At 42.6% G+C, this 26,087-nt stretch overlaps 1 protein-coding gene across 3 annotated transcripts in view; it reads right to left on the reverse strand.

Annotated features, from left to right (window-relative positions):
• Positions 1-26,087, reverse strand: part of LOC117378381 (F-actin-uncapping protein LRRC16A-like) — a 72,539-nt gene that overhangs the window by 39,386 nt on the left and 7,066 nt on the right. The window contains exons 2-21 of one of the 3 annotated variants that reach the window (XM_033974968.2): positions 24,067-24,161; positions 22,077-22,127; positions 18,549-18,608; positions 15,824-15,942; positions 14,736-14,827; positions 11,075-11,145; positions 10,869-10,942; positions 10,618-10,693; positions 9,966-10,054; positions 9,779-9,873; positions 9,296-9,382; positions 8,602-8,705; positions 6,982-7,059; positions 6,321-6,397; positions 4,275-4,379; positions 3,937-4,006; positions 3,777-3,858; positions 1,157-1,256; positions 937-991; positions 575-747 (exon numbers count right to left, since the gene is read on the reverse strand). In XM_033974968.2, coding sequence (XP_033830859.1) covers positions 575-747; positions 937-991; positions 1,157-1,256; positions 3,777-3,858; positions 3,937-4,006; positions 4,275-4,379; positions 6,321-6,397; positions 6,982-7,059; positions 8,602-8,705; positions 9,296-9,382; positions 9,779-9,873; positions 9,966-10,054; positions 10,618-10,693; positions 10,869-10,942; positions 11,075-11,145; positions 14,736-14,827; positions 15,824-15,942; positions 18,549-18,608; positions 22,077-22,127; positions 24,067-24,161 — 1,753 coding nt within the window. Of the gene's footprint in view, positions 1-574; positions 748-936; positions 992-1,156; positions 1,257-3,776; positions 3,859-3,936; positions 4,007-4,274; positions 4,380-6,320; positions 6,398-6,981; positions 7,060-8,601; positions 8,706-9,295; positions 9,383-9,778; positions 9,874-9,965; positions 10,055-10,617; positions 10,697-10,868; positions 10,943-11,074; positions 11,146-14,735; positions 14,828-15,823; positions 15,943-18,548; positions 18,609-22,076; positions 22,128-24,066; positions 24,162-26,087 lie in introns of all 3 variants that reach the window. The other 2 variants (XM_055225113.1, XM_055225114.1) reach the window with 2 other exon arrangements.

A 26,087-nucleotide genomic window follows, 5' to 3' on the forward strand; every position in this document is an offset into this window, starting at 1 on the left:
GGCATCGCAGTGAACACAGCTTGACAGTGGAAGTAAAACAAAAAATGACTAGAAAAACTGCAAAACAAATAAACGTTTCCAACAAGTACAAGTACAATCTCACCAAAGCAAGTCAGAATTATAAAACATGACACGTGCACTTTAAGGTTAATGGAGGAAACCGGAGGAAACCCACAACAGACACACAGAGAACCAACCCATTTTTGACAGTAAGGAATAGAGTTGATACTCAGTACTGATTCTGATACCACATTGATAATAAAAACACTATTTCTTTTAGAGAATATACTGTGATTTTCCTCATTAAATGTTGCACTTTGTGTTCTATTCCCATGTGTGTTATATGTGTGTAATCCCTCAGTGCGCAGTAAATTCATAATGCTCCATGGGTGTATACTAGTCTATGTGTCTTATACTTGTGAAACATACATAGACTCATCATTATAAACATATTTAGGAAAAATTAATTTCTGTCCTGTGAATGTGACTTTTTTAGTATCAATACTTGCAAACAATGAGTATCTAGTTTTAGTATGGATTAGGATCTGATTTTTGATACTTCTGCCAAACTCACCTCAGTTTGGTGTTGATCTGCAGAGCTTTGGCGAGCATCTTGGCGCCCATGTCCCCCATGGCGTTCCCACTGATGTCCAGTTTGGTGAGAGAGGAGTTGGAGCCCAGAGCGTTTAGGATGATCGAGAGCTCTGCCTTCAAACGTGAGTCAGCCAATGAGAGAGAAGAGAGGGGCTGGAAGAGAAGACTGGACTGAAGCAGGACTGAACCAGGACTAAACTAGGTTTAAATCTGGGCACAACCAGGACTAAACCAGGACTAAACCAGGACTAAACCAGGACTAAACCAGGACTAAACCAGGACTAAACCAGGACTAAACCAGGACTAAACCAGGTCTATAGTCTATATTATTTTAGTACTCACTGAATCCTCCTCTTGGATCATGTGCACCAGATTATCCAAAACCTGTGACAAGTTTCTATGGAAAAACAAACAAGAGAGAGAAATGGAGAATTATTTAGATATATATATATATATATATAAAAAAAAGATAAAAAAAATTAAAGATAATAAAATAAATTATATATATATATATATATATATATATATATATATATATAATTATATATATATTTTTCCTTACTTGGTTTTGATGTTGCTGAAGTTTTTGCCTAGAGCCAAGTGTCTGATGGAGCGGTTTTTGGAGAGCCACACGAGGAGTGTCACTAGGTCCATGTCCAGGCCTGAAAATACAGATCAGAGGTTAAAGGGGGGTATTTTACTCCTAAGGGGTATTAAAGAGGGGGTATTTACTTCTATATGGTATTAAAGAGAGGGTATTTACTTCTATGTGGTATTAAAGAGGGGGTATTTACTTCTATGTGGTATTAAAGAGGGGGTATTTACTCGTATGTGGTATTAAAGAGGGGGTATTTGACTTCTCTGGGGTATTAAGTGCTAATTCATAACATATTTAGATCACCATGTTACCTTTGATTAACAGAGTTTGATTGTGTTCTGAGAGTGACATCACAACACAATCAACATGCCACTAACGAAACTACTGCACATCACATCAGGTTTGTCAAGTTGTTGAGTACAGTTTTGCATCATGTTTTTGTATATTTATGGAGAACTGTTGTGTGGGAGCATGGCTGACATAGGCTTGTGGGTGGAGCATTGCATATAATCTTACTGGGGGATTTGAATAGGGCCTGGGAGACTAGATTACTCAAACATGCATGGATGACATCTAAAACCTCCTCAGACATGTTTTTGATGAGGGAACAATGCTATAACATGGGAGAAAGCTCCAAAAAGTCAATTTTGCATAATACCTCCTTGTGGGGAAGCTGGCCCGAGTGATCAAAATAGGAGGCAGACTCAAAAGAAGTCCCATTAGACACAATTTATTCCCGTGTAGTGGTACACCGTGAACACAAAAAATAATCCATATTTACAAAAATTAACGGTGCTCAACGAAAAACTAAGCAACCAAACTTAAACAACTGAAACAAAAGCCACAAGTACCCTGGCTACACTGTTGTTCCTCATCTGTCTAATTGCCCAGACTAAAATACTTTCCTGTACCGGAAGCTCCGCCCCTGGTATACTCCATCTCTTGTCCAGGGGGCGGTGGGAGTAACATAAGCGCTATGTTCCATAAAAACATCTCTCGGGCCCAAGTCCCTTTACTAAAAGTGTTTAACTAAATAAACTATAAACACTTAGCTCATGAAATGAAAATACACAAGACATTAACACAAAGAAATAAACAAACTTAAGCCAGTTTTCCCCCCTCCACATGGTCCGGCCCACGACCCCACTCAAGCCTATAAAATGGCCGACATAGGGCACATCCCCTCTTTGTCTGGACCATGTGGAGATGCAGGTAAGATGATTATTGGATTGAACTGAATAGACACATTTAACTAAATAAAATATATTTAACTAACAAATGTGTGGTGATTTAACTGATTACAACTAAACAAAACAAACCCGAAGTTATTGAAGTTATTGAAAATGAACAGACATGTGCAAAACCAAATAATACTATTAAAAGGGACAAAGGCCCACTTTGTCACACCCCTCTTTAAGGCTGAAGAGGTTTAGGTTAAGGCACACTTTATTGTGCTTGTTGTGAAATGTGTCCTCTGCCTTTGACCCATCCTTCAGTATCCCTTGGCTAACCTGTCAGGAGCAGTGGGGCCCATCTCCAGACCTCAAGTCTGGGTCAGGATTACCTGCATGTTTTGGGTTATATATAGTTAATTATCTACTGTCTGAAATACACAGATGTCATGCTCAAGCCTGAAATTACAGAAAGAGTGTGGTAATATATTATACATAATATAAACTATTTAAACAATGAATCTGTTTAAATCAGATCAATATCCATAGCTGCTAACACCAAAGGGAGTTAGTTTTGTGAGTCCGGTGAAGGTGAGTGGAATTAAAAACAGAGGTGCACGTCTGGACCACCTGATGACATCATAAGGTGGAGTACTACATCCAAATAAGCCACTATCTGAAATATAGTGTTTTAAAGTGTGTAGGTCAGGTTTTCATGTTTGTCTAACTCTGACTTGGTTTGGTGGGACAGTATCTGTGCTAAATAATCATCATAGATTTACATCAGTTAAGTGACAGTTTGAGGGGGAAAATTACTGGAAGTAACTGAGTTCCAAAGTTCCATCCAAAATGCAGAGGCACAAGCAAAAAAGGAAAACATCTCACAATTTAAACCTTTATTAAACAAAATAAAGGTGCTGCTAGAGGCTTTAGCTAACTATTGTATAATTTAGACCGGTTTTGGCCCTGGTTCACATTATAGTTGCGAGGTAGCAGGTTTGGAATGTTGTGGGTATAGAATTCTGCTCAAGAACCAAAAAAATCATGTTAATTTTCCCTTTAAGACTTTAATAAGGCTTTTTTATTTATACTTGATCTAATGCTAATGTTCCACCAAACCACTGTTCTACCAAATTCATATTCTACAAAAGTAATGTTCTACAGAACTCCACATGTTCCACCAAAGTAATGTTCTATCAAGGTAAGGTTCTACCAAACTCATGTGAACTAAAAAAAATATCTTTCATTTTAGGTCATACATTTTTCTTTTAAAGCAATGGGCAAGAAATAAAAATAATAATTATTAATGGTTTGTCCATATGGTGTATAACACACAGTTTTGTATAAACACAGAGCAGTGCAGTGTTTTATGCATTTTAAATAGAATAAATAGTACAATTCTGATCGCTTACCATTGTCGGAAATGTCCAGACTCGTAATGTTTGGGATTTCGGCGATGCATCCCTCCAGAATCTGAGAGCCGCCAGAACGCAACTGAAGGAAAAAGGACAAAATAACAGTTTAAACTTGAAATTTAAAAACAAAATTAATTAAAAATGTTAAATCTCGTACGTCACAGCCGCTGAGGTCCAGAGACACATCACTGAGGTTTGGGTTACAGCCCAAACCCAAAAGAAGAGCCCTGGAACAGAAACAAGAGCATGGGAGGGCATCTGCCACAGGGAGAGAGGGCATCTGACACACAGGGAGAGAGCATCTGACACACAAGGAGGGCATCTGATACACAGAGAGGGCATCTGATACACAGAGAGGGCATCTGGCACACCTGGAGGGCAACTGACACACAGGGAGGGCATCTGACACACAGGGAGGGCATCTGACGCACAGGCATTTGGGGATGGGAGGGCATTTGACACAGAGCTTGGAGTATGGGAGGGCATATGACTGACTTGAGTGCGTCCAGGGGCAGTTTTGTTCCTGACAGAGACACAGAGCTCAGACTCAGAGCCGAGCTGAAGAACAGTTTGAACCCGGACGAGATCTCCTTAGACTTTCTGTAAACAACAAACACACAGGTCATTGACACTTTGCAGCTCCTGTCATCAACATTCCCATGGCTAACTGAAGCACTGCTTTGTCTGAAGCTCTGTTACTCAAGTTAGACACATTTTCAGAAGCCTGTGATCAATATGAGCATTCATGGCCCTGTTTAGGAGTTTGATTTTCAACAAAAAAGTGAAAGTGACTCACTGAAAAACGATCTGCCAATGCTAGCTAGCTTGAGACTGTAATGTTATTTGAGAGGAACAGCTCTCCTGTTGTAGTTCAGCTAAGTCAGCTCTTTATTCAGATTGTGTTAAAACAAAGCTCAGATTAAAGACTAACAAAGCCTCAAACAGAGCAGTGCCTACAGTTAATTGTCAATAGTTGTTTTCCTTCAACATTTACTTTTTGAAATAGTATTTGGACTGATTTGTGCATGTTAAAGTAATCTTTAATTGCTTATTTTCAAAATGCCTTTTGCCTATCTACCCCCGTACCTTACAGTTTTATTTTCTTAATTGATGATACTTGTAGGGTCTGGCAGTGTTGTGTAGTCATTTTGGTAAAAGAGAAAAAAAAATCTACACGCTAGTGTGATGTGCAGCTATGCATAGGACAGGCCGACAGCATGTGGCACTTTGTTGTGATGACATTTACGGCACTGCCAGCTCCCGTTGGGCATCACAGGTTTCAGTCAGCAAACTCCTTTCTTTTATTAAGTTATTTTAGACCATTACTGTGAATTAAAATGTTCAAATTGACCAGAGTAGGAGCTATGTTCTCATTCCAGTAAGTCAGACCTGTTCCCAGTGTATATTGGACTCCGCCAGGGCTGCCCTTCGTCACCGGTTCTGTTCATTATTTTTATGGACAGATATTCTAGACGCAGTCAAGGGCCGGAGGGGGTCTAGTTTGTTTGCAGATGATGTTGTCCTGATGGCTTCTTCGAGCCAGGACCTGCAGCAGGCACTGGAGCGGTTTGCAGCAACTGCTCCGAGTGGATGGAGAGTCTCTGCCTCATGTGGAGGAGTTCAAGTATCTCGGGGTCTTGTTCACGAGTGAGGGAAGGATGGAACGTGAGATTGACAGGCGGATCAGTGCAGTGTCTGCAGTGATGAGGTCACTGTATCAGTCTGTTTTAGTACAGAAGGAGCTGAGTTGAAAGGCGAAGCTCTCGATTTACCGGTCAATCTACATTCCTAGCAACTAAGCATTAGCAAGCAACCAAAGCTATTGTCATAAGCTTTGGTTGCTTGCTAATGACCTAATGGGTAATGACCAAAAGGACAATATAGCGGACACAAGTTACTTTGCTTTGCAGCGTGGCTGGGCGCTCCCAGAGAGATGGGGTGAGGAGCTCGGTCACAAGGGAGGACCTTGGAGTAGAGCCGCTGCTCCTCCACGTCGAGAGGAGCAGCTGAAGTGGCTCGGGAATCTGTTCAGGATGCCTCCTGGATGCCTCCATAGGGAGGTGTTGGCCTGGGAACGCCATGGGGTGGAGGAGGTGGATGAAGTGTCTGGGGTAAGGGAAGTCTGGGAATTCCTGCTTAGACTGCTGCCCACGTGACCCGGCCCCGGATAAGAGGAAGAAAATGGATGGATAGAAAATGTGCAAATTATAACATAATGATCCACAGCTGTCATAGATTATAATCATAGGGCGGACACAAGCACAATATGTCTGCTTTAACACAAGCTGACCAGAAAGAGATGATTGAGTTGGAACTACAACAGGTGAGCTGATTTGTGCAGTTAAACAAGTCCCTCTTAAATAACATTACAGCTAGCTAGCATTAGCCAACAGTTTTTCAATGAGTCACTCTCACCTTTTTTGTGGAAACTCCTAAATAGGCTCCTGAAAATGTGCTGTTTACATGAGTTTTATATTTTTTTGAGTTTCCAGACTATATAAACATATTTAAATATTTCTTTCTGGTGTAATCTGCTCTGACCTGTGGGAGAACACACACTTGGACAAGTTCAAGACCGACAGGTGCTGCAGACTTCCTCTGAGCAGAGATGAACAGACCTGAAAAAGAGAGAGGGATGAGGGAGGAGGAGAGAGGGAAGAGAGGAGAGGAAAAGAAAGACAGGTGCTGCAGACTTCCTCTGACAAGAGATGAACAGATCTGAAACAGGCAGAGGAGAGAGAGGGGAGGAAGAGAGAGAGAGAAAAAAGACAGGTGCTGTAGACTCCCTCTGAGCAGAGATGGACAGGTCTGAAACAAAGGGGAAAGAGGAGAGATCAGAAAAGAAGAGGAGGAAGAGATGGGAGGGAGGAGGGAGAGAAACAGGTACAGCAGACTTCCTCTGAACAGAGATGAACAGATCTGAACCCAAAATACTTCTTTAATTAGTTAGGTATTAGGTGTCCTCTGACCTGTAGAGCGTGTGACCTCTGATGTGTAGAGTGTGTGATCTCTGACCTGCAGAGTGTGTGACCTTTGACCTGTAGACTGTGTGACCTCTGACCTATAGACTGTGTGTCCTCTGACCTTTGACCTGTAGACTGTGTGACCTCTGACCTCTGATCTGTAGAGTGTGTGACCTCTGATGTCTGACCTGTAGAGTGTGTGTCCTCTGACCTCTGACCTGTAGTGTGTGACCTCTGACCTGTTCCAGGGAGCAGTCGCTGTGGGACAAATCTAGCGTCTTCAAAGAGTTCGGCTGAGACAGAAAACTCTGCAACTGCTGAAAAAGAGAAATAAAGAATATTAAGAATGTCATCATTTGGTTTGTACGAAACATAAACTATACAAACCTAAAGCTAAAGCATTAAAAGAGACACAGAATGTTTAAAATGAAATGTTTCAGTCTACAGTTTGAATATGACCTGGCACAGAGGCACAGGCGCGTGACCTGCACCTTGTCTCCTCTGTTCTATGTATGTTCTATATGTCCTCACCCTAAAGGTCCATTGTGGGTCAAAGGCGAGTGATTTACATGTTAACCCTGTGTGAAGGCATGTTGATGCCCGAGTAAACGTTCTGTGGCACAAATGAAGCAGTGAATTCACCAAAGATAAAAAAATTCAACTTTCTGCATTTAATTACATTGCATGAACCAGTCAGGGGCCGTGTTTTTATAGTGTATAGTGGTCTATGTAACATTGTTGGTACTGTCATTCGAATAGTTTGATTTGCAGGTTTGAAATAAATCATATCTCATATAATTTAAGTAAACATGTGTCCCTTTGGGTCTGTTTTAATGTCAAATTGTAATTTATTTCATCAATTTTATCAAATTTTCACTTGTGAATCAGCAGATCTCAGCAAGTAAAAGTAAATGACATAGCCAACCTCACGAACTAGAGAGTGCCATATATCTCCTGTCATCATTGGTTCCACTGATACAGCTCTGTATATTTAAGAACATTGAAAATGTATATTTACAAATACACTGACTGGCCAAAAAAAAGTCGCCACCTGGATTTAACTAATCAAATAGGTTGGGGTTGCTGCAGTTGGTCAGGTCTAGGTTCAGCGACAGTCTGTGCTCAACGAATGAGATCAGGTCAGATGACTACGTGAATATACAGAATGACCAGGTTATTCTACCAATGGATTTTTTCTTCCTGGGGCATATTGCAAGATGACAATGCCAGGATACATCGAGCTCAAATTGTGAAAAAGTGGTTCAGTGAGCATGAGAAATCATTTTCACACATGGACTGGCCACTACAGATACCAGACCTTAATCCTTGTGCAGCGGTCAGACTCTACCATCATCAATGCAAGATCTTGGTGAAAAATGTATGCAACACTGGATGGAAATAAAGCTTGTGACATTGCAGAAGCGAAATCGAAACAATGCCACAGCGAATGTGTGCCATAATCAAAGCTAAAGGCAGAACAACCGAATATTAGTGTGTGACCTTTTTTTTTGGTGGTGACTTTTTTTTGGGCAGGCAGTGTATAAATTTATATATACAATTCTGACGTGTGCGGAGGCAAAAAATGCTGTTTTCTGGATGCAATCTGGATGCCCACCATTTTCAAAATGCAAACAGACGCAGAGGGCATTGCAAAGCTGCCCATGATCTTTCTGGAGTCAGAGTGAATTTACTTACGCCACCAAATTCGAAAACTCAAGCATCCTTGATGCGTGAATGAAGCAAGTGACTCAAAAAATTCATGTGTCCAACTAGTGGCATTTGACATGATTTTTCCGCTTAATTTGCGTTTGGTGGTAATGCACCACAAAGAATATATACAGTTTATATAGAAGTGTTACCTGCAGCTCGTCTCCTCTCATAGAGTTCTCAGACATGTCCAGTTTCTTCAAACTGGAGCCAACCACAGGGTTTGAGCTGAGCGCCTGGCACACACTGTTCACTCCTGAAACATACACATGTGTCCATGTGTCATAAATATACAACAGAAACAAGCTACAACAGAACTCGACCTGAAACACACTGACACACACGGGTAAGACATGTTTAGCTCTGTCACAGTGTAAAATAGATAATAGAAGCGTGCTTTAACACATTAAGACCACAGACTGTATAAAGAAGTGAACTAGGGGAGTGTGACATCACCACAGCGTTCCACTCCAGTCAAATGAAGTTCATCAAGGCTAGCAGTTATAGGAGCCAATTTGGAGCCAAGGTCCATGTTTGGTTAGTATCATAGCAACCAAAGAGACAATCTGGAGCGAGGCTGTTGCTAATGCTAGCAGGAGTGACCTCGAGAAAAGAAGGTACCTGATTTGTCTATTATTAGCAGCAGCAGTTACTGTTTTCAATGTAAAGTGAGTTGGAGCCAGAGGTGATAGCTTACTTCTTATATGGAGTTATAGCTAAACCACCAGCCGCTGCGGGTTGTAGCTATGATCATAGACCGTCTTAATCATATAAACTGTATGATCAAACATGTCTTTATCATGGTGTAAACATACATAAAAGACAAACATTAACCCGCTCAGTGACCTTTAGCAGAGAGTCCGGTCCTGGACAGGTTCAGCTGTTTTAGCCCCAGAGGAAGTTTCGCCAGCTGGGAACTCAGGGCTGATATACCTGAGACAGAGACAGTTGTGTTATGATGATGGTTATAAAAATTTTATCAATCTAAACTGTAAACTCAGGGATAACACAAGTCACACGACTCAAGTCCTGTGTCCATTTGACACTGGAATAAGTGTGACAACAGGACAGCTAAACTAAAGCCCCAGTGTGTAATATTTTTGATGCCGTGCATGCCAACTGCTTGTCACAATGAAGCTTGATAAGTATCTTAGCAATAGCATTTCCAAAACATTACAAGTCATGTCTATGGAGAGGGGACAATGCTTAAAATATGTTTTTCAAGGTATTTGTAAGCACTAGAATTACTTACCATAAAATAAATACTTTCTTCTAATGCAATTATTGAGTGAAATGTTCCGCAGTGGAGCTTTAATATGTGTGTGCTACCTTTGTCTTCAAGGGAGTTGTTGCAGAGTGTGAGAGAGTGCAGAGCAGAGGCCGGGTTATGGGACAGAGCAAGAGCCAACTTCTGAGCAAAGTCACTGCACATACAAAAGATCACATTTCAAAATAAAAGTTAAATCTTCTATTTATGAAACAACTTTTTTTGTGAAAGTACAGTTCTGAGTCTGACCTCCGGAGGGCAACGTTGTCCAGGACCAGTTCCTCTAAACGACTGGAGCGAGCAACGACGCGAAGGAGCTGATCGCAAACGTCTGCCGGCTGAAAACAAGACCGGGAATGAGGAAAAAGGGGTATTACACTTCTACTCTAGTGAACTTTTAGCCATGTTAAAACGCTGTTACCTTCTCAAAAACAGACCTATAGTTGTGTTTTGTTTCATTCACACATGTTTGAGTAACACTTTATTATTAGTCTGTCTACATCTCTAAAGGTCAAAATACTCCACCCTGTGATGTCATGAAGTGGTAGCTTTCAAGTTAACAGCTCCTTTTACCTTTAGTTCAGTAGAGATTGGCAATTCCAGAGCTGAAATGATCCAAACGATTCTAGTGAAGGTGTGTAGAGTTTAAAAACACAGTGGAGCACTTCCTGTATACATGATGACATCACAAGGTGAAACAGAGTGTTTTCAGTTTGAGAGAAGAAGTCTAAATCTGCAGGGTTTGTGTGTTAAACATGCGTGAATGAAACAAAACACAACTCCAGTTATGTTTGTGATAAGGAAACAACATTAAAACAGAGATCAGAAAACAGTGTAATATGGGCCCTTCCTGGATCATAATTTTGGAGATTTCTTTCAGAAACAGAGAATCTCCACTCACCAGTTTGTAGTCTTTGATAGAGAGTTTGGTGAACCACTGATTGTGTTCAAGAACTGCAATAATTGGAATCAGGTCTCTACAAAAACACAAACTATAATTATATACGTATAGGAGGACAAAAGGCCATTTGACACACAGAAAAGGTATCTGACACACAGGGAGTGCATCTGACACACAGAAAAGACATCTGACACACAGGAAGGGCATCTGACACACAGGGATACAGGCGGATGGAAGGGCATCTGGCTCACTTGTTCTCCAGGTGGATAAAGTCTTGCAGGTTCAGTTCTTTGGTGTCCTGGGTTAAATAAATGGTGTCAACGTCCTGAAAGAAAAATAGATAAAATGTCACATGGTCCAACTCTGCCACAAAGACCAGAGTAAGATGTTTTATTGTAATAATTTACTTTTATTTTTCTGATTTAATGTAATTGAACGTAACATGAAGAGGACGTACCCATTGGACCTCGTCTCTGTATGGCAGCCCCAAGTGATCACACATGACCCAGTACTGAAGAGAGAATCCTCCTGCAACACATTTACAGGAAAGGAAAGGAAAGGAAAGGAAAGGAGGAAAAGGAAACACTTTGGTCTTCTTTAAAATGATTATTTAAATTTTAGTCTAGATCAGAGGCCACTGATCACTTTAAAACAGACAGATTGTGCTTGTGTCTCTATATTTCTCATCTTTGATCATTATGCTATAATTTACACATTTTAAATAATAATATTCATCTAAACAGACTTATTAAAAGAAACAAGTCCACTGACTTTCGAGTTAGAAAACTGCGGTGCCCAGTGGGAGCTGATGTCACCGTAAACGTCATTACAACAAAGCGCTGCCTATGGATAGCTGCACATCACACTTGTGAGCAGCTGATTATTTTCATTTGTGCCAAAATGACTACGTGTTGCTGCCAAATCAGTCTATCAGTCCATCCATCCATCCATCTTCTTCCGGGTCGCGGGGGCAGCAGTCTAAGCAGGGACTCCCAGACTTCCCTCACCCCGGACACGTCCTCCAGCTCCTCCGGTGGGACCCCAAGGCGTTCCCAGGCCAGCCGAGAGACATAGTCCCTCCAGCGTGTCCTGGGTCTTCCCAGGGGCCTCCTCCCGGTGGGACATGCCCAGAACACTTCCCTAGGGAGGCGTCCAGGAGGCATCCTGAGCAGATGCCCGAGCCACCTCAACTGGTTCCTCTCAATGTGTAGGAGCAGCGGCTCTACTCCGAGCTCATCCCGTGTGACCGAGCTCCTCACCCTATCCCTAAGGGTGCGCCCGACCACTCTGCGGAGGAAGCCCATTTCAGCCGCTTGTATCCGCGATCTTGTCCTTTCGGTCATTACCCAGAGCTCATGACCATAGGTGAGGGTAGGAACGTAGATTGACCGGTAAATCGAGAGCTTCGCCTTCCGGCTCAGCTCCTTCTTTACCACAACGGACCGATACAGCGACCGCATCACTGCAGACGCTGCACCGATCCGCCTGTCAATCTCCCGCTCCATCCTTCCCTCACTCGTGAACAAGACCCCGAGATACTTGAACTCCTCCACTTGGGGCAGAGACTCACCACCCACCCGGAGAGAGCAAACCACCTTTTTCCGGTCAAGAACCATGGCCTCGGATTTGGAGGAGCTGATTCTCATCCCAGCCGCTTCACACTCGGCTGCAAACCGCCCCAGTGCCTGCTGCAGGTCCTGGCTCGAAGAAGCCATCAGGACAACATCATCTGCAAACAGCAGAGATGAAATCCTGTGGTTCCCAAACCAGGCCCCCTCCGGCCCCTGGCTGCGCCTAGAAATTCTGTCCATAAATATAATGAACAGAACTGGTGACAAAGGGCAGCCCTGGCGGAGTCCAACATGCACTGGGAACAGGTCTGACTTACTGCCGGCAATGCGAACACAGCTCCTGCTCCGGTCATACAGGGACCGGACAGCCCTTAGCAAAGAGCCCCGGACCCCATACTCCCAGAGCACCCCCCAAAGGACACCACGAGGGACACGGTCGAATGCCTTCTCCAGATCCACAAAACACATGTGGACTGGTTGGGCATACTCCCATGAGCCCTCGAGGACCCGATGGAGAGTATAGAGCTGGTCCAGTGTTCCACGACCAGGACGAAAACCACACTGCTCCTCCTGAATCCGAGGTTCGACTATCGGTCGGATTCTCCTCTCCAGTACCCTGGAATAGACCTTACCGGGAAGGCTGAGGAGTGTGATTCCCCTGTAATTGGAACACACCCTCCGGTCCCCCTTCTTATACAGAGGGACCACCACCCCGGTCTGCCATTCCACAGGTACTGTCCCCGACCGCCACGCGATGTTGCAGAGACGTGTCAGCCAAGACAGCCCCACAACATCCAGAGACTTGAGGTACTCAGGACGGATCTCGTCCACCCCCGGAGCCTTGCCACCGAGGAGCTTGCCAACCACCTCAGTGACTTCAGCCAGGATGATGGATGAGTCCGCCTCTGGGTCCCCAGTTTCTGCTTCCTCCTCGGAAGACGTGACAGTGGGATTGAGGAGATCCTCAAAGTATTCCTTCCACCGCCCGACAACATCCCCAGTCGAAGTCAGCAGCTCTCCACCCGCACTGTAAACAGTGTTGGTGAAGCACTGCTTCCCCCTCCTGAGGCGTCGGACGGTTTGCCAGAATCTCTTTGAGGCCGTCCGATAGTCCTCCTCCATGGCCTCCCCGAACTCCTCCCAACCCCGAGTTTTTGCCTCTGTGACTGCCCGAGCCGCGGCACGCTTGGCCCGCCGGTACTCATCAGCTGCCTCAGGAGTCCCACGAGCCAACAAGGCTCGATAGGACTCCTTCTTCAGCTTGACGGCATCCCTTACTTCCGGTGTCCACCACCGGGTTCGGGGATTGCCGCCGCGACAAGCACCACAGACCTTACGACCACAGCTACGAACAGCCGCATCTACAATAAAGGTGGAGAACATGGCCCACTCGGAGTCCATGTCTCCAACCTCCCCCGGGATCAGGGAGAAGCTCTCCCGGAGGTGGGAGTTGAAGACCCCCCTGACAGAGGGCTCCGCCAGACGTTCCCAGCAGACCCTCACAATGCGCTTGGGCCTGCCAGGTCTGTCCGGCTTCCTCCTCCGCCAGCGGGTCCAACTCACCACCAGGTGGTGATCAGTTGACAGCTCAGCCCCTCTCTTCACCCGAGTGTCCAAGACACGCGGTCGGAGGTCAGATGACACGACAACAAAGTCGATCATCGACCTCCGACCTAGAGTGTCCTGGTGCCACGTGCACCGATGGACACCCTTGTGCTCGAACATGGTGTTTGTTATGGACAAGCTGTGACTAGCACAGAAGTCCAATAACAAAACACCGTTCGGGTTCAGATCGGGGAGGCCGTTCCTCCCAATCACGCCCAGTCTATCAGTGATGAAAAAAATAAAACTAGAGATTCCATTGTGTTGGCCAATGAAATGAATGTATCTCTAGGCTTATGTCCTGAAAATAGTGCATTATAGAGCATTGTATTGTAGTATAGTGTATTATAGTACACTATAATACACTATAATGCATTATAGTGTATTATAGTGCATTATAGTGTATTATACTGTACAATAGTACATGACTGTATACGATAGTGCATTATAGTGCATTATAGTGTATTATAGTGTATTATGATACACTATAATGCATTATAGTGTATTATAGTGCATTATAGCATACTATAGTGCATTATAGTGTAGTATAGTGTATTATAGTGCATTATATTGTATTATAGTGCATTATAGTGTATTATAGTGTATTATAGCATACTATAGTGCATTATACTGTATTATAGTGCATTATAGAGTATTATAGTGTATTATAGTGCATTATAGTGTAGTGTAGTGTATTACAGTGCATTATAGTGCATTATAGTGTGTTATAGTGTATTATAGTGTACTATAGTGTATTATAGTGCATTGTAGTGTATTATAGTGCATTATAGTGTATTATAGTGCATTATAGTGCATGATAGTGTATTATAGTGCATTATAGTGTATTATAGTGTATTATAGTGCATTATAGTGTATTATAGTGCATTATAGTGTATTATAGTGCATTATAGTGCATTATAGTGTATTATAGTGCATTGTTCTGACCACAGGGCCCCAGCTCTGGCGCATTCTCCCATCTCTCCAGGAGGGGCTCTGTTCTCTCTGGAGGTTTCAGGCTCAGCTTCTTCAACAACTTCCTACAACAAAGAAGCAGAATGATCTTTTATGGTAATGCATTTGAGTGTAGACAGTGTAACTGAGTTTAAACATACGTGTATGTGACACAAACCAAACACAAGAGGAATAAAAGCATCAGGAGGAGACGCTGTCCACACTCAGACTCTTTGAGTGACTCAGGAGCTGAGGACACTGTGTGGAGTTAATGCTAGAACGTTGGGACAGGAGAGGCGCTCGGCTGGGTCATTTGTCACGTGGTGAAGTTTAGGGACAGGATTATTTTCTAAAGTTTGCAAATGTTTAAGGTTAGAGTTTAAGTTAAGATTGGGGTTTGAACAATGTTTTGGGGTATTAGCAGAAATAGCTTTAAAAAATAAATCTGTCACCTAAAGCCTTATCTCAACTTACACCATAAAATAAAACACAAAACAGTCAAAAATATCCCATTTAGGCCTGTTTACAGCTACAGATTCTACCATGTTACCACGGCGACCTCAGCTACATGATTACTTCCGTCCCTCCAGAGAAATCTTGGGATAAACGATAATACTGAAACTAGTTTAAGCCATTAATATAAGATTTAAATAATGCCGATAATCCCAGTAAATCCTTTTTAAATAGGTTGTTTCATTAAAAGACATGATCTGGAGCAAATAAATTGCAGAATGTCCCAATAATTATCTGTAAAATTGCCCCCTACAGGTCACAGGTAAAATCTTCCCACTTTGGAAAGAAAAATAACTCAATAAAATAAATAAAGTTCTGACTTCAGAGCCATTCAGCTGAATTAACTCTAGGAGGTAAACAATAGAATGACAATGCTGGAGCACAAGCACAAGAAATGAGGTTTTTCAAGTTAGAGGTGGAAAAATCCCAGTTACCAATCTGGAACACACTATAAATCAAACCAACAACAGTCCCTGTGTGTCAGATGCCCTCTCTGTCTGTCAGATGCGCTCCCCGTCTGTCAGGTGCCCTCCCTGTGTGTCAGATGCCCTCCCTGTGGTGGGACTCACGGTAGGGCATAGTTGGGGCAGATCTTGCGAAGGCTCAGGCCGATGTGAGCGATGATGTCATCCACGTCCAGAACAGAAGAACGCAGCACCCAGAAGCCCCTGTCATGCTCCAGAACCAGCTACAGAGGGTGCCAAAGCACAGGGAGAGGATCAGAGGGGCTCAACCAAGAAGACCACACAATCAAGATAAACAAAAGTATTTTTAAGAACTCAGTGGGACACAAGTCTGTTTTTAGCATAAATCAGCACTAATGACCCACTTCATTAGATTATGCTAATTAAGTGGATTATTTTAATTACTTGGTTACCTATTCAAAATGATTAAAAATGCAGCTCCACCTCCTTTGAAAAAAATGTATTAAAGTTTGTTCTGAACAAATTCCCCGATCCACTGGGTGCTCAGTTAACCCAAGCTACACAGGTCTAAAAAGATCCTGGGCGTTTGCTCAGTCGGCCTTTTCTTTTCAAACCATCAGCCAGTGGAATCAGCTCCAGACAGGCTGAAACTGTAGATCTGAATCGTTTCAACAGAAGTTTGAAAAAGCACATTTTAGATACCGTATTTTCCGCACTATAAGGCACATCGGAATATAAGGCGCACCTTCAATGAATGGCCTATTTTACAACTGTTTTTATATATAGAGCACACTGCATTATAAGGCGCATAGAATAGAAACTGTAGTAGCTGGGGTTGTGTAATGCATCCACTAGATGGAGCTGCGCTAAAGGGAATGTCAACAAAACAGTCAGATAATTCAGTCAGTTAAACTTTATTAATAGAATATTAAAAAAACGTTCTGAAAACTTTGTTCACTCACAAAACAAGTTAATGCGTTCACAATATAGTAACTTCCGAAATAGTGCATGTCCATATTCACAATATCTCCCAGCCTTGTTCAGTTGTAAACACGTGAAAGAAACATGTAAACCTCACTTTTTCAGTTCATTCCTCATTCACGAATCCCTCGAATTCTTCCTCTTCAGTGTCTGAGTTGAACAGTTGGGCGAGCTCGGCATTCAAAGTGCCCAATTCTGTCTCGTCAAAATCGCCATTATCCATGTCGCTGCTGTTTTCTGGCAGTTCAGTGGCAATTTCTGCCTTTGTGAAAGCTCGGACCACAGTTGAGACTGATATATCAGCCCAGGCATGTCTCTTGAAATGTGCCATTTTGGGGTCTTTATACACACACAAGTGGTGTGGGAGTGGAATTTCCCTTTACCGCTATTACTTCACGACGCCTCCTGACTACGTGAGTCATAATTATCCAATATTGATCCATATATAAGGCGCATCGGATTATAAGGCACACTGTGGGTTTTTGAGAAAATTAAAGGCTTTTAGGTGCGCCTTATAGTGCGCAAAATACGGTATTCAAATATGTGAACATCAGTGAAGATGATCTGTGCTGTATTCACTGCATAAAACATGCACATAATGATCTTTAATATTTGTATGGACTTGAGGTGTCCATACAAATATTAAATTGTATCTATGAGGCTTTTACGCTAAAATTAATTAATGTTTAAAGATCAAACAGTGGACAGTGAGCTGCAGGTGGGTTAGGGGTCAGAGTTTAGGGGATTAGGGTCACACAGTGGACAGAGAGTTGCAGGCAGATGTCAATGACAACATGTTAAACTCTACACAAATGCGGAGAAAAAATTACAGAAAGAAACTGTTTAGAAAGAGAGTTGCTTGTGTCTCAAAGCTAATGCTAATGCTATTTTTGAGGGATGACAAATCCACAAACTGAAATAATCTACATTAAAAAACAAACAAAAATTGGTTAGTCTTTACTTTAATCAGTTTTCATTTTAATAGGTTGTTTATTTTTTCATATTTTATGCTTTTAATTAAAGTTAGCGTTCAGTGAGCTAGCTAGCATGCTGCTGTGCACAGGTCCTACTGTAATGAAATGTGTATTTTTAGTGTGTGTTTACTGGCCAGGGATAGAACACAGAGCAGTAGATAAATCTGGTACAAATCATGTTTTCTTTTGTAAGATTCATGAATTTGTACATCACCCCTGACAAATAAAGAACTAAACTAAACTAAACTGCACTGATCCAATATTGAAAAATAAGTAAATTGAAAATTGTGCGTTATTCAGATGAAGATTGGAGCATATTTAATTACAGGTCATTAAAAGTCCTATATTACACAAACGTGAGTCTTGTGAGATTTAAGTCATTTTATAATGCTCCTCAAAAACATGCTTGGAGTTGTGTTTTGTTTCATTCACACATGTTTGAGTAACACTATCATTGCACTATCACTGTCATTAGTCTGTCTACATCTCCAAAGCTCAAAATGCTCTGCTCCACCTTGTGATGTCATGAAGTGGTAGTTTCAGTTAACAGCTCCTTTTACCTTTAGTTCAGTAGAGATTGGCAATTCTAGGACTGAAATCATCCAGATGATTCAAGTGAAGGTTTATGGAGATTAAAAACACAGTGGAGTACTTCCATATGATGACATCACAAGGTGGAACAGACTGTTTTCAATTTGACAGAGGATCTCAGCCTAAATATGCAGGGTTTGTGTGTCTAATATGTGTGAATGAAACAAAACACAACTCCAGGTCTGTGTTTGCTGATCCCTCTGTTCCTCCAAACCTGAGCCATGTCCGTCTAAGCAGACAGTGTTTCCTTATTTGCCGTTATGGAATCCTTATAAGGAGTTACCTGTCCTTAAAAGGAGATATCTGTCCTTGTTTGAAGTTACCTGGGTGGGCTTGTTGCTGCTGACTCCCTGTAGATCCAACAGACTAAACGACTGCTCCACCTGAGGAACATCAAAATGTGAAAAAGGTTAAACTCATGTTGAAAAAAAAGAGACAAGATTGTGTGAATGTTTTTGTGCTTTTATATTTTGAAATAACTTTACAGTGACTAAAGAGACATGCTGGAGCAGGAGGACACTCATTGCTCCACACAGTTTAGAAATCCAGACCTGTTCAGACCTGCTCAGACCAAGACCTCAAAAAATGTGTCAGAGGATTCTCGACCAGCACTTAAGTACGACTAAAAGAGGACTGAAACAGGACTGAACCAGGCCTGAACCAGGACTAAAGCAGGACTAAAACAGGACTAAAACAGGACTAAAACAGGACTAAAGCAGGACTAAACCAGGACTAAAACAGGACTAAAAGAGAACTAAAACAGAACTGACTCAAGACTAAAACAGGCCTGAACCAGGACTAAAGCAGGACTAAAGCAGGACTAAAACAGGACTGAACCAGGACTAAAGCAGGACTAAAACAGGACTGAACCAGGACTAAAGCAGGACTGAACCAGGACTAAAGCAGGACTAAAACAGGACTAAAACAGGACTAAAACAGGACTAAAACAGGACTAAAGCAGGACTAAACCAGGACTAAAACAGGACTAAAAGAGAACTAAAACAGGACTGACCCAGGACTAAAACAGGCCTGAACCAGGACTAAAGCAGGACTGAACCAGGACTAAAGCAGGACTAAAACAGGACTAAAACAGGACTAAACCAGGGCTAAATCAGGACTACAACAGGACTACAACAGGACTAAACCAGGACTAAAACAGGATTAAAGCAGGACTAAAACAGGACCAACGCAGGACTACAACAGGACTAAACCAGGACTAAACCAGGACTAAAACTGGACTAAAGCAGGACTAAACAGGACTAAAGTAGGACTGAACCAGGACTAAAGCAGGACTAAAACAGGACTAAACCAGGACTAAAACAGGACTAAAGCAGAACTAAACCAGGACTAAAACAGGACTGAACCAGGACTAAAGTGGGACTGAACCAGGTCTAAAACAGGACTAAACCAGGACTAAAACAGGACTTAAGCAGGACTAAAACAGGACTAAAGCAGGACTAAAACAGGACTAAACCAGGACTAAAACAGGACTAGACCAGGACTAAATCAGGACTAAAACAGGACTAAACCAGGACTAAAACAGGACTAATGCAGGACTAAAACAGGACTAAAGCAGAACTCAACCAGGACTAAACCAGGACTAAAACAGGACTAAAACAGGACTGAAGCAGAACTCAACCAGGACTAAACCAGGACTAAACCAGGACTAAAACAGGACTAAAGCAGAACTCAACCAGGACTAAACCAGGACTAAAACAGGACTAAAGTAGGCCTGAACCCCAACTAAACCAGGACTAAAATGAGACTGAACCAGGACTAAAGCAGGACTAAAGCTGGACTAAAACAGGACTAAAACAGGACTAAAGCAGGACTGAACCAGGACTAAAACAGGACTAAACCAGGACTAAATCACTAAATCAGGACTAAAACAGGACTAAACATGAACTAAAACAGGACTAAAACAGGACTAAACCAGGACTAAAACAGGACTAAAATAGGACTAAAACTGGACTGAACCAGAACTAAAAGAGGACTAAAACAGGACTAAAGCAGGACTAAGACAGGACTAAAACAGGACTAAACCAGGACTAAAACAGGACTAAACCGGGACTAAACCAGCAATAAACAGGACTAAATCAGGACTAAAACCGGACTAAACCAGGACTAAAGCAGAACTAAACCAGAACTAAAGCGGGACTAAAGCAGGCCTAAACCAGGACTAAACCAAGACTAAAGCAGGACTAAAGCAGGACTAAATTGGGACTAAACCAGGATTAGTACAGGACTAAAGCAGGACTAAAACAGAACTAAACCAGGATTAAAGCAGGATGAAGGCAGAACTAAACCAGGACTGAACCAGGACTTAACCAGAACTAAAGCAGAAATAAACTGGACTTAACCAGAATTAAAGCAGGACTAAAACACGATTAAGCAGAGACTAAACCAGGACTGAACCAGGACCACAGTCTATATCAGGTCCAAACCACTACAGCGCTCTCAGAGATATTTGATATGGTTTACCCAGAATGCACCAGGGCACACAGTGTGGGAAACAAAAACAGAGACACAGAGAAGGAGGGAAAGGAAGAGAGGAAGAGAGAGTGGAGTAGAGGGAGAGTGAGAGAGAAGAGAGAGAGGAGAGAGAGAGAGAAAGAGAGAGAAACATGACTGCTGAAAAAATCTGATGAAGTGTCTTGCTAAAGGACATAACAAGAGTACAGAATATAAAGGCAGTTACAAATCAAACCAGTAACCTCATGGTGAGTGGGCAAAGCACTCCTACAAACAGACCAGGCCAGATCCTGAGTCCCAGCTCTTTTCCTGTTTATGCAGAATATTAAACGTCCCTCTGAACTTTGGGAATTTCAGGAAACAAAAATAGAACTCTGTCTGAACTCTGAGAATCCCACTCAGGGAGCAAGAAGAGAAAGAGTCCAGATAAACTGTTAAAGCCCCACTGCGGGATAATTCCTCACATTAGAACAACGTTAAAGCCCCCCTGCGGGACATTTCCTCACATTAGAACAGAGTTAAAGCCCCACTGCGGGACATTTCCTCACATTAGAACAGGGTTAAAATCCCACTGCAGAACATTTTGTCACATTAGAACAGGGTTAAAGTCCCACTGCGGGACATTTCAACACATTTTTGCTTGTGAAATGGTGTGAGTGGTAAAGTGTTTGTGGCAGATCAGGTGACACACACACACACACACACACACAGAGACAGAGAGAGTTTTGTTAAGAAAAAAAATGACATCAGGAATTTAACAGCTGCTGTGGAAAGAGAAAGAGAAGAGAGAAAGAGAGAGGGAGGGTGTTAAAAGGAGGAGGAAGAGATAGAGGGTGAAAGAGAGGAGAGAAAGAGAGAAATGGGGAGGAAATAAAGAACAAGGCAGAGGAGAGAGGGAGAAGAGGGTAATAGGAGGAAGGAGAGAGAAAATAAGAAGAGAGAGGGAGCAGGTGCAAAAGAGAGGAAGAGAGAGGGGAGGGTAGAGGAAGGAGAGACAAATGAAGAGAGAGAAGGAGGAGAGAATAAGAAGAGGAAGGAGGGAAGACAGACTGAGCGAGGGGAGGCGGAGTGAGGGATCAGGGAGAGGCGAGGCAGGGAGGAGGCAAAAGACAGGAAGAAAAAGAGAAGACAGAGGAAGGAAAGTGAGAAGGAGGCAGAAGGGAGAGAGAGAGAAGGGATGGAGGGAGGGAGGGAGGTGGAAAGAGCAGAAGAGAGTGAAAGAGATAAAAATGAGAGGGGGGGAATGAGGAAGGTACAGAGGGATTAATAAGAGAGAGATAAGAGTAGAGAAAGGAAAGAAAGTGAGAGATCAAGAGTGGGAAAGAGTGGGAAAGAGAAGGAGAGAAAGAGCAGAGGAGGAGAGAGGAGGAAAGACTGACCTTAGAGGGAACTCGAGATGTGAGGAGGAAGAGTCGGTGAGGAGCCAAAACCTAAAGAACACAAACATATTTTTATAAAGAAAACTCATACAACAGATAGAACCAGGACTAACCCAAGACTAAACCAGGTCTAAACCAGGACCAAACCAGGACCAAACCAGGACTGAACCAGGACAGTACCAGGACTGAAATGGGACTGAACCGGGACTAATGTTTTCACAATACTAAAATTTCAATCGATCTTGATAAGGAATACTCAATACTGATTCTGATACCATGATGATAAAAAAACACTCTTTCTTTTAGACAATATACTGTGATTTTCCACATTAAATGTTGTACTTTGTGTTCTATTCCCATGTGTGTTATATGTGTGTAATCCCTCAGTGTGCAGTAGGTTCATAGTGGTCCATGGGTGTATACTAGTCTATGTGTCTTATACTTGTGCAACATACAGAGACACATCATTATAAACAGAGTCAGGAAAGGTTCATTTCTGTCCTGTGAATGTGACTGTGTTATTATCGATACCTGCAAACAATGAGTATCTCATTTCAACACTAGTTTTAATATCAATTAGCATCTGACTTTTGATACTTTTAACAACCCTAATTGCGACTGACCACCACCAATATCAGCCAGAGTGGAAGTCAACCCCAAAACCTTTCATTATGGGGCAAGCTAATCCCAATTATATAGTAAACTGTCACTGGAATTTTGTTCAGGATGTTTGGGGAAGATAGACAGGAAATGAGAGAAAGAAACAGGAAAAAGGAGCAAAAATACATCACCCAAAAATGTCTAGAAATAAAGTGAAAACATATTTTATAACTGAGAAAAACTGAAATTAACTCAAAAATGAATCCAAGAATCATTTCAGAACATGATTGTAGAGTCTAAATTACAGGATTAGGAGCTTTTACACAGAATAAGGCGCCATGGAGGGCATCTGACACACAGGGAGGATATAAGATAAAGAAATGCAGACTTTGGAAACTTTATCATTTGAAATACTAAAATTTGTAATTGTAAATGTTTTTCTGAGTTGCAGAAGCTCAGAGAGAAACATCTGGGAACCACACCAGACCGAACCAAGACTCAGTCCAAAACCACGTTTAGATCCAGTCCAGGATTTAAACTGGTCCAGATGTTGAGTCTGCATTGAGCAGGTGCACAGCAGATACAGAGGGATGTGAAGTACTATGTTTCTGATCAGTCCTGGTTTAGTCCTGCTTTAGTCTTATTTCAGAGTTCAATCCTGCTGAAGTCCTGGTCTAGTCATGGCTCAGTTCTGGTTTAGCCCTGGTTTACTCTTGGTTTAGTCCGTTTTTTTTTGTTCAAATTTAGTTCTGGTTCAGACCTAGCTTGGTCCTGGTTCAGTCCCAGTTCAGTCTTGCTTTTGTTCTGGTCTAGTTGTGCTTTAGTTCTGGTTTTACCCTGGACCAGTACTGTTTTTGTCCTGGTTTAGTCCTACATTAGTCCTGGTTTAGACCTGGTTCAGCTCTGGTTCAGTCTTGCTTTAGACCTGGTTTAGTCCTGGTTTAGACCTGGTTTAGTCCTGGTTTAGTCCTGGTTTAGACCTGGTTGAGACCTGATTTAGTCCTGGTTTAATCCTGGTTTAGTCCTGGTTTAGTTCTGGTTTAGTCCTGGTTCAGTCCTGGTTTAAACCTGACCCTCTGTTCCTGTACTCCCGGTTCAGTTCTGGTAGAGACCCAGTTCAATCTGGATGTAGTCCTGGTTTGGATGTAGTCTAGCCCATGGTTTAATCCTGATTTAAATCTGTTAAATCCTGTGTTAGGTCTGGTTTAGTCCTGGTTCAGTCCTGGTTTAGACCTGCTTTAATCCTGGTTTAGTTCCTCCTCTCATGTGGAATGCTGTGGTCCTGTCCTGACAGATGTTTGAGTGAGGAATTTTTGCAGAAAAACAAAACAGGGAGGGCATCTGACGCACAGGGATACAGAGGATGGGACGGTATCTGACTTAAACTCACCAGGACTCGATTCTCCACTTTGTCCTTGATCTCCAGCTGAACTTGGACCTTTAGTTCGACCTTCACCCCTCGACCCAGAGCCTCACGAACGCTCTCTGAAAAGACACGAAAACCAAGTCTAAACCAGGTCTAATCCAGGTCTAAACCAGGTCCAATCCAGGTCTAAACCAGGTCTAAACCAGGTCTAAACCAGATCTAAACCAAGTCTAAAGCAGGATTAAACCAGGACTGAACCAGGTCTAAACCATGTTTGAGCCAAGCCTAAACCAGATCTAAACCAGGACTAAACCAGGTCTAAACCAGGATTAAACCAGGACTGAACCAGGTCCAAATCAGGTCTAAACCAGGACTAAGGCAGGTCTAAATCAGGTATACAACCAGGTCTAAACCAGGTCGAAAGCAGGACTAAAACAGGTCTAATCCAGGTCTAAACCAGGTCTAATCCAGGTCTAAACCAGGTCTAAACCAGGTCTAAACCAGATCTAAACCAAGTCTAAAGCAGGATTAAACCAGGACTGAACCAGGTCTAAACCATGTCTGAGCCAAGCCTAAACCAGATCTAAACCAGGACTAAAACAGGTCTAAACCAGGATTAAACCCGGACTGAACCAGGTCCAAATCAGGTCTAAACCAGGACTAAGGCAGGTCTAAATCAGGTATACAACCAGGTCTAAACCAGGTCGAAAGCAGGACTAAACCAGGTCTAATCCAGGTCTAAACCAGGTCTAATCCAGGTCTAAACCAGGTCTAAACCAGGTCTAAACCAGGTCTAAACCAGGTCTAAACCAGGTCTAAACCAGGACTAAACCAGGTCTAAACCAGGATTAAACCAGGACTGAAACAGGTCCAAACCAGGTCTAAACCAGGTATACAACCAGGTCTAAACCAGGTCGAAAGCAGGACTAAACCAGGACTAAACCAGGTCCAAACCAGGTATAAAGCAGGACAAAACCAGGACTAAACCAGGTCTAAACCAGGTTTAAAACCAGGTCTAAAGTAGGACTAGACCAGGACTAAACCAGGTCTAAACCAGGTCTAAACCAGGATTAAACCAGGACTGAACCAGGTCTAAACCAGATCTGAGCCAAGCCTAAACCAGGTCTAAACAAGGACTAAACCAGGTCTAAACCAGGATGAAACCAGGACTGAACCAGATCTAAACCAGGTCTAAACCAGGACTAAACCAGGTCTAAACCAGGTCTGAGCCAAGCCTAAACAAGGTCTAAATCAGGACTAAACCAGGTTTAAACCAGGACTGAACCAGGTCTAAACCAGGACTAAACCAGGACTTAACTAGGTCTAAACCAGGATTAAACCAGGACCGAACCAGGTCCAAACCAGGCCTAAACCAGGACTAAACCAGGTCTAAAGCAGGACTAAGCCAGGTCTAAACCAGGTCTAAACCAGGTCTAAACCAGGATTAAACCAGGACTGAACCAGGTCTAAACCAGGTATAAAACCAGGTCTAAACCAGGTCTAAAGCAGGACTAAACCAGATCTAAAGCAGGACTGAAACAGGTCTAAACCAGGTCTAAACCAGAACTAAACCAGGACTTAACCAGGTCTAAACCAGGATTAAACCAGGACTGAACCATGTCTAAACCAGGTCTAAACCAGTACTAAACCAGGTCTAAACCAGGTGTAAAACCAGGTCTAAACCAGGTCTAAAGCAGGACTAAACCAGGTCTAAACCAAGATTAAACCAGGACTGAACCAGGTCTAAATCAGGTCTAAACTAGTACTAAACCAGGTCTAAACCAGGTATAAGACCAGGTCTAAACCAGGTCTAAAGCAGGACTAAACCAGATCTAAAGCAGGACTGAACCAGGACTAAACCAGGACTTAACCAGGTCTAAACCAGGATTAAACCAGGACTTAACCAGGTCTAAACCAGGACTAAACCAGGTCTAAACCAGGTCTGAGCCAAGCCTAAACAAGGTCTAAATCAGGACTAAACCAGGTTTAAACCAGGACTTAACCAGGTCTAAACCAGGATTAAACCAGGACCGAACCAGGTCTAA

The sequence above is a fragment of the Periophthalmus magnuspinnatus genome, chromosome 11 (genome assembly GCF_009829125.3).
Source record: "Periophthalmus magnuspinnatus isolate fPerMag1 chromosome 11, fPerMag1.2.pri, whole genome shotgun sequence".
NCBI lineage: Eukaryota > Metazoa > Chordata > Actinopteri > Gobiiformes > Gobiidae > Periophthalmus > Periophthalmus magnuspinnatus.